The 8,776-nt window shown below is 38.3% G+C and overlaps 1 protein-coding gene across 1 annotated transcript; it reads right to left on the bottom strand.

Annotated features, from left to right (window-relative positions):
• Positions 1–2,967: 2,967 nt before the first annotated feature.
• On the bottom strand, positions 2,968–6,270 carry LOC140817810 (uncharacterized). Its single transcript, XM_073177598.1, has 5 exons — positions 4,766–6,270; positions 4,333–4,713; positions 4,102–4,241; positions 3,466–4,044; positions 2,968–3,068 (listed from the first exon to the last, which is right to left on the bottom strand). The coding sequence occupies exons 1-5, from the start codon at positions 6,268–6,270 to the stop codon at positions 2,968–2,970; spliced, it is 2,706 nt and encodes a 901-aa protein (XP_073033699.1).
• Positions 6,271–8,776: the final 2,506 nt, after the last annotated feature.

Here is an 8,776-nt window from a genome sequence, read left to right as displayed (position 1 = left end):
TCACCAGATTTCTAGACAGATAACAAAGGAATCTTGTGGATGAAAGGACGATTGTGCGTACCAGACATCGATAACCTTCGACAAGAAGTACTGTCTGAGGCACATAAGTAGAAATTTTCAGTCCATCCTGGCAGTAACAAGATGTACAGAGATTTGAAGAAAAATTTGTGGTGGAGTGGAATGAAGAAAGACGTGGCAATATTTATTTCCAAGTGTCACGTATGCCAGCAAGTCAAGGCAGAGCACCAAAGACCTGGAGGACTTCTGCAACCTCTAGAAATTCCAGAATGGAAATGGGAGCATATTTCTATGGATTTCGTTGTGGGTTTACCAAAGACGAGACAAGGTCATGACGGAATATGGGTAATCGTAGATAGACTCACAAAATCTGCGCATTTCTTACCTGTCCGCATGAACTATAATTTGGACAAGCTAGCAACGTTGTACATGAATGAGATCGTATGATTGCATGGAGTTCCAGCTAGCATACTATCAGACAGAGATCCGAGGTTTACATCCCGCTTTTGGAAGAGCTTACAACAAGCTATGGGGACTAAGGTTACTCTTAGTACGGCATATCACCCTCAGACCGATGGCCAAACAGAGAGGACAATTCAGACTCTAGAAATATGCTGAGAGCTTGTGCTCTAGACTTCAGTGGTAATTGGAGCGAACAATTGTCCTTAATCGAGTTTGCATACAATAATAGTTGCCACAGCAGCATTGGAATGGCACCATACGAAGCTTTGTATGGACGAAGATGTCGATCACCACTGTATTGGGATGAAATAGGGGAAAAAGCCATTGTTGGACCCGAAATGATCCAAGAAGCAGTGGATAAAGTTGCCGTGATCAAGGAGAGATTAAAAGCTGCACAAGATCGACAGAAAAGCTGGGCTGACCTTAAAAGAAGACCCGTGGAATTCGAAGTTGGAGAGAAGGCATATGTGAAAGTGTCACCCATGAAGGGTGTTATCCGATTCAATAAGGCTGGGAAACTGAATCCCAGATACGTCGGACCATTTGAAATTCTTGAGAAAGTGGGACCACTTGCTTATATATTAGCACTCCCCCCCCCCCCCCCCCCCCCGACATGTCAAGAATTCATAATGTATTCCACGTCTCGCAGCTGAGGAGATATATTTCTGATCCAATTCACATTCTGGAGGCTGGACCACTTCTGGTTGAGAACAATCTAAATGAAGAGCTGAAGTATGAAGAAATTCCGATTCGAATTGTGATTTCAAAGACCAAGTACTGAGGCAACAAACTATTCCATATGCCAAAGTACAGTGGTCCAACCACACCGAAAGAGAAGCTACTTGGGAGTTGGAAGAAAAGATGCGAGCACAATACCCTTACCTCTTCGAGGATCATGTATAGCCAAGTTTCGAGGACGAAACTTCTCATAAGGAGGGAGGGATGTGAGAACCCGTATTTCCAGCATTTCAGCAGCTATGCAAAACTCCAGCAGAAGTTAATATTTCCAGCAGCTAGAAAAATTCAGTAGCAAGGGAAAATTCCAGCAGAAGCTAAAAATTCCAGAAGCTGGTACTTTTCCAGCAAATTAGAATCCAGCAGCAGCAGCACGAAATTCCAGCAGACAGTTATCAATTCAGCCATGACTTGTAACTGAAGCATTTAACACGGAATAAAGATTGTTAATGGCAGATTATGGCCATTAATTGGGAGGCTAACAGTCAGAATTTTGACTATATATAACACTCTCAAATCTCTGAAATGGGTTACACAAATCTTGAGATTATCACTTGAAATTAGAGATAAGAGAGTGTATTTTCGAAGCTGTAAAATCCAGTAGCAAGGCAAGCAGATTTCTAGACTTCAACCGAAATTCTTTAGCAAATTACTGTAAGTGGGCTTATGTATAAATATCTTGAAACTCGTTTGATGATTTCTGATTTAAAGCAAAGTACTCTTGATTTCTGATATCTGATTTTGAAGCACTGAAACTTAGTGAACTAATGGTAGGAATATATATTCTGAACATTACTGATTACTGATTACTGGCCTCACCTCTTAGAGGAGAGAACATATAGGGGACTGATATCAGTTTAGCCATTAAATTCATGAACGTGCTCAGTGCTTATTTGATAAACTTATGATTTCCGACTACTGAATACCGATTACTGATTTCTGTTATGAAAATAAGAATTTATGTATATTTTCGTATTACTGTTCTGGAAAATGATTTCGAAAACTAGGAGTTATTCCCGCCCCCGCTTACTGAGTGACAACCATATCACTCACCTACCAAAACATCTCAGATAAGAACGATGAAGAAAGGCTAGAAGAAGAGGAGCAGATCCAGTTCTGGGGCTGGTGAAGAAGATTGTTAATTCTCAGTTTTATTTATGTTGTTTTCCGCTGCGTCTGTAAGACATTGTGATGTCTGGTTTGTTTGACATTTCCGCTGTAAAACATTACTTATTCGAGTTTTTATCAGACATTGAAATATTCAGTATTTATGAATAAAAGACTGGTTTCTGAATTTCTTACTTCTGAGGCTTGTTGTTTTCGAATGTACATTTGAGAGCAACGCCGGTGTCAACCAACTCCCGTCCCGGGGCGTGACACATTATCTCAACAATAAAATATATCCCAATGGCAACAAATCTACTAGTCAATTTGTTTTTGAAATCTCGCCACTTCTGAGATGCTGAATTCATCACAGCATACTGACTTTCTGGCGCTAGTTCAAAGACATTCTGCAATAAAAACAGATTATTTAGAGATGCAAGTATGATTGTAAATTCAAATTGAAGCTTGTACTTACCGAAATCTCTTCCCACAGTTTTTGTTTTATGGTTTCTAGAACTTCAGGTCATGACTTTATACTGATTGGCACCATGGCTCTAGCAATAGATCCAATGTATAATTGTAAAGCCCTTCCATTTGCATTGTATGCTGGTCGCCCCATGTCATCATAATCAATCTTTGATTTTTCCCTCATCTGGCAGTAGCAATTAGTTTACCCATCAACGTAGGGCCTCGCTTGTTCCTCTGCACATCTACATGATGTTCTTCTCCATCAGTAAGTACAGGGTGCTCTGCATTGGTAACTTCATTTAGCTTATCATCATGTACTCCTTGTATCATCTCAACTGTAGCATTTGTGTCCTTTTTTTACGACCCATTGAGCCTTTTTCTACATATTTACATGAATGAAACCAATGTTAAAACCTACACAATAACATTAACCATTAAAATAACATAAACAATAATTCTAATAAGACATGTATAAACAAGACATAAATAATAACATAAACAATAATAACATAAATAATAAACATGACTTGTAGAAACCTGACATAAATAATAAACATGACATAAATAATAGCAATGAGGTTATGTTTATAGCATAACAAAAAACATGACATAAAAGTGAAACACATAATTTTTTCTTGTTCGTTTCCCAGCCACCTTCAGTTTCTTATCTAAAGTAACTTTCATGAGCCGGAATACAATGAGTATCAACATCATCAATCGGTCGAGAATCAGAAATACTAGTCCAACCATCATCATCTCCCTCGTAACATCGATTTGGCACAGGGAGTACAATTGACCACCCTTTTTGTAATGGGTCATCAATATAAAAGACTGGATTGACTTGACTTGCAAGGAAAAATGAGTCATTCTTGTGCCCTATTTTGTTCATATTGACCAAGGTGAATCCACATTCATCATTGTTGATTATTCCTTTGTCATTTGCAACCCACACACACTTGAAAAGAGGAACTTGAAATTGATGATAGTCCAACTCCCATATTTCTTCAATCATTCCATAGAAAGTCACATCAGTCATCAAGAGATTCTTATCTTTGGCACTACAGACAAGCATGGTGCTAGCAACTAGAGAAACTCCACTGTTTTGGCAAACTCTCTCATCATCCCGTGCCTTTGTTTGGTATAAATTGCCATTTATCACGTAACTACTATACTTAATGACTTGCCCATGTGGACCATGAGCCAGCCATGTCAATTTTGATGTCGTTCCACCATTGCAGCTATCTATTTCAGCATCCACTTGACATTTATACAATTAGAATAGGGTGATTAAAATACTAGCTCCAAACTGTTCACCGCAAAATGCATAAAGCAGATTTATCCACCTAACCTTTGCATGAAACCAGTCAACGAACTTCTTATTGTGAGCATCTTGTATCCACCTTTCATCTTTCTCTTTTTTCGGAAACATTAACTTCAGGAAATATTTATGTTCACTGTGGAAATATTTATATAGCAATTTGTGTTGTATATTAAATATTGACAATCACATGAGTGCAGAATTATAAAATAATGCAATACACTTACATAATGTAGGGAGATACTTCTTCTGTATTTTCCAGCACAGTCAAATGTGCTTGTTGAAGGTCAACTTGTGGCACTACAATTGGTGTTTTGCATGCAAAGAAGCCATCAATGTTTGATTTGGGATCGCGATTTGATTGAGGGAACCCAATAAGATCAAGGTCATTTAGGTATTCCGAACAAAACTCAATTGCTTCTTCGGCTGAATATCTCTGAACAATGCAACCTTCGGGATGTTTTCGATTGCCTACATAACTCTTAAGCACCTTCATGAATCTTTCAAACGGGTACATTCTCCGGAAGTACACTGGTCCACATAATCTAACTTCTCGAACAAGATGAACTGTTAAGTGAAGCATGACATCGAAGAAAGAAGGGGGGATACTGCTCCAATATGCAGAGTGTAACAACCAAGTCATATTGCAGCTTATCTAACTTCGCTACATCTATCACCTTGCAACAAATATCTTTGAAGAAGAAGCATAATCTTATGATGGCATATCTAACATGTTTTGGTAACACATCACGTATGAGTATTGGCAGGAAATGCTGCATTAGAACATGACAATCATGAGATTTCAAGCCAATCAATTTCAACTCAGACAAGGACACAAGATTTTTCTGGTTCGATGAGAAACCTTCTGGGACTTTTATATCCATTATCAACTGAAAAACTTGTAACTTTTCTTTTTTTGTGAATGAGAATGCAGCAGGAGGAAGATATGTTCTTTTTTCACCAAATTTAGGTGCCAATTCAGGCCTTACTCCCATTTGAACCATGTCCAACCTAGCTGCCACATTGTCCTTGGTTTTTCCTTTATCATTCATCAAAGTATTAATGAGAGATTCGAAGACATTTTTCTCTATGTGCATCACATCGAGACAATGCCTAACATGCAGGTGTTTCCAATAAGGAAGATTGAAAAAAATTGATTTCTTCTTCCAACATTTTCTGAAATCTGTTGATCCAAAATTTTTTTCTTCTTTACTATCTTCCAAATTATTGTCCTTTGCATTCTTTCTCTTTTTACCTTTCACACTAATCTTCTTTCCGAAAACACACCTTATGTCAGAAAGCTTGTCAAAAAATGCAACCCCAGATAATGGTGTAGATGATTCTCCATGTTCTTCCATACCATCGAACTCTTTCATTTGCCTCCGATATGGATGAAACCGTGGTAGGAATCGTCTATGACCAACAAATGACATTTTCTTACCATTTTCCAAATGCTTTGCACAAGTATCTTCTTTGCATACTGGGCATGCATAATAACCATGTGTAGTACATCCACTAAGGATACCATAGGCTGGAAAGTCATTTATGGTCCATAGTAAGACTGCTTTAAGAGTGAAAAATTGTCTTCGATAAGCATCATAGACACCATCAACTCCATCCCACAATCGTTTCAAATCTTCAACAAACACATCGAGATAGACATCTATATCGTTTCCTGGCTGTTTAGGCCCTGAAATGAGCATAGTTAGCATGATGAATTTTCTCTTCATACACATGTTTGGAGGCAGATTATAGGTGACCAACATAATTGGCCAGCAACTGTACCGACTACTAAGGTTGCTATAAGGATTAATGCCATCAGCTGCAAGTGCCAGGCGAAGATTTCTTGGTTCACTTTCAAAGTCGGGCCACATATGATCCACCAACTTCAAAGATGGTGAATCAGCTGGATGACGTAATTGACCGGGAACTCCTGTGGTTCCTGCATGCCATGTTAAATTTTTGGAGGTATGTAGAGACTTAAACATGCGCTTAAATCTTGGTATGGGAGGGAAATACCACAACACCTTTGCAGGAACACCTTTCTTCTCAACGTTCTTCTTGGTTAGCTTCCACCGTGACAAGCCACATTTAGGGAAGTTTACGCATTCTTTATATTGCTTCCTGTAAAGAATGCATTCATTGGAACAAGCATAGAATATCATTTAGCATGCTTTATGATCCCTTGGGACACCGTCATCCCTTTTTGTCATACCCAGGTGCAAAATGACCGTTTTGCCCTTATACCCTAAAATTCTTGATTTTGACTTTCTCTCATTTTTATTGACTCTATACTATCACAAATAATTTTTTAAGTTTAAATTTGACTTCTAATATTTTTATTTAACGTAAACTCGAGGATTTCGATTTAATTCCTTAATTACTAATTCGTAAAGTGTTTTAATTCCAAATTAATCACAAATTTAATATTTTCTTTCCAAACTTTAAACATAAACTTTTTATTCCTAAAATACCCTCGTGAACCATGAACTGACGCCTGTGGACCATGGTTCGAGCAAACTCTTTTCCTAAGCCATAAAGCGAACTTTATACTTCCAACTCGAGCCGCTGCCCAAATTCATCGAGCCATGGCCGAGCCACCTTGAACCATACCCTGACCAGACCCCCTATGGACCCTAATGAACCCTCTTGGACCAGAAGCGAGCCCCCCAACCCTCAACCAAGCCGCACACACTCATGCGCGCAAGCCTTAGATCGTGGCCCTCTTCTTCTTTCTTTCTTTTTTCTCTTCTTCAAGCCACCATGAACCAGCAGCCCAGGAACCCAACTAGGACTCCACTAGACCCTACTGACCAACCCTAGCCATCCCCCAACCGAGCCGTGATCCCCTTTGCCCGTAGCTTCACCAAGCGCGCATGGAGAATAGTCCTATTGCACGTGGACTCTTCCCTAGCCGCTGCACTCGAGTCCTAGCCATACTAGGACTCTTCCCAACCCTTGACCACATCCATCAAGACCGCCTGCCCAAGCCCAGGTTGAGCCGCATGCCCTCCTTCCCTTATCCGAACCTTACATGCCAAAATTCCATGAAAACCCTAGGACAATACCCCTCACCATGCACGGCCCCTTCTAACTCTTGTCTAGCCGTCGTCTTGCACCTAAACGGCACTTGTTCCATCCATTAAATTTCCTATGTTGGCAGCGTACTCGTTAGAAATCATAACACATTCATATACACATAAGAATTTTCAAAACTTTGAAAATAATCGTCAAAACGATAAGAAATTTGAAGTTGAATATTTTTCATACATAAAGCATGCATATTATGATTCAAATGATGCGTCAAAAAATTTAGAAAAGTGCCTTTGTGTTTTAAAACGCTCGAATATACGATCGTCGGTGTGGGGTGCGAAGATGGATGAACGAGCGATGAAAAACTCTTTGTTTTCTCCTCTTCCTAATTTTCGAAACTTGTGTGTGTGTGTTTTTGGCTGATAGCCCTCAGAAGACCTAGGATTTGTATTTTATATATTCCAAAATGCAGACTCACCGTGCCAAATCCAATTCACATAATTTTGACTAAAACCATGGAAATAAAGATGCTCTCAAATGGACTTAAAACACTTTACGAATTAGTAATTAAGGAATTAAATCGAAATCCTCGAGTTTACGTTAAATAAAAATATTAGAAGTCAAATTTAAACTTAAAAAATTATTTGTGATAGTATAGAGTCAATAAAAATGAGAAAAAGTCAAAATCGAGAATTTTAGGGTATAAGGGCAAAACGGTCATTTTGCACCTGGGTATGACAAAAAGGGATGACGGTGTCCCAAGGGATCATAAAGCATGCTAAATGATATTCTAAAAAATTTATGATGAAAATATGAAATTTTATGATTTATTGTTAATCTGTGAAAATTTTCTGTTAAAATACTGTTTTTCAAATGTGGAAAGGACACGATGTTTGGTGATTAAAAAGGAAAAGAAAAAAATTTTGAAGGATGTGAATTGACTGTGATATAAAAGAAATGATATATGATTTTTGAGAATATCGTGAGGGAGAAGGCCCCAGAATGAGCTTGTTTACGGGAAAAAGGCCCCACAGAGAGCCTAACAATCGTATTTCTATTTTACGTCGGTGCCTAGTGCTTGTGTTCATGCGCAAGGGTGAGCTAAGACTGATCAGTCGACCAGAGGATAAAGGCTAGTCACTTTCAAGGATCGAACTTCACCCAAAATGATAAATGATTGAAAGTTTTACGATTTGACGATTTATGATTTATTTATACTTACAAGTATATTTTAAATAATAGTATGATTTTAATGCATGTGCTTGTATATGTATTATTTGCTACTCATGTTTAGAACATGTTGAGTCATTAGACTCACTAGGTTTGAATGTTGCAGGTGATGATGATATTGAGGGAGGCGCTGACGCTTGAGTTGATCGAGTCTTGCAGTACACTCCCGAAGGACATTTATTTATGTTAGGATCGATTGGGTAAGTGAAATTGTTTAGAATGAGGGGTTGAATAAACACTTTACTATTTTCTAAACTTTTCGATGAGGTAAATCAGTTTAGTGATAAACTAAATTCGATAATCTTGTTATCGATGTCAATCAGTTAACTTAAAGTGTGGAAACATACAGAAAGACAGATTGAATCCTTGAAAAATAAGAGCACAAAGATTTATGGATGTTCGGAGACT

Source organism: Primulina eburnea, chromosome 17 (assembly GCF_022965805.1).
Source record: "Primulina eburnea isolate SZY01 chromosome 17, ASM2296580v1, whole genome shotgun sequence".
Taxonomy (NCBI): domain Eukaryota; kingdom Viridiplantae; phylum Streptophyta; class Magnoliopsida; order Lamiales; family Gesneriaceae; genus Primulina; species Primulina eburnea.
The sequence above is the reverse complement of the archived record's forward strand: the minus strand, read 5'-3'. Positions and strand labels throughout refer to the sequence as shown.

What these genes read in the sequence shown, in the direction of transcription:
- LOC140817810 (XM_073177598.1), bottom strand. Translation starts at nt 6,270, where the DNA reads ATGATATTCTATGCTTGTTCCAATGAATGCATTCTTTACAGGAAGCAA. An exon ending in GAAGTATCTCCCTACATTAT is followed by an intron (nt 4,242 to 4,332) that starts GTAAGTGTATTG and finishes ATATTTCCACAG; the next exon opens with TGAACATAAATATTTCCTGA. An exon ending in TTGTATTCCGGCTCATGAAA is followed by an intron (nt 3,069 to 3,465) that starts GTTACTTTAGAT and finishes TTACCAATGCAG; the next exon opens with AGCACCCTGTACTTACTGAT.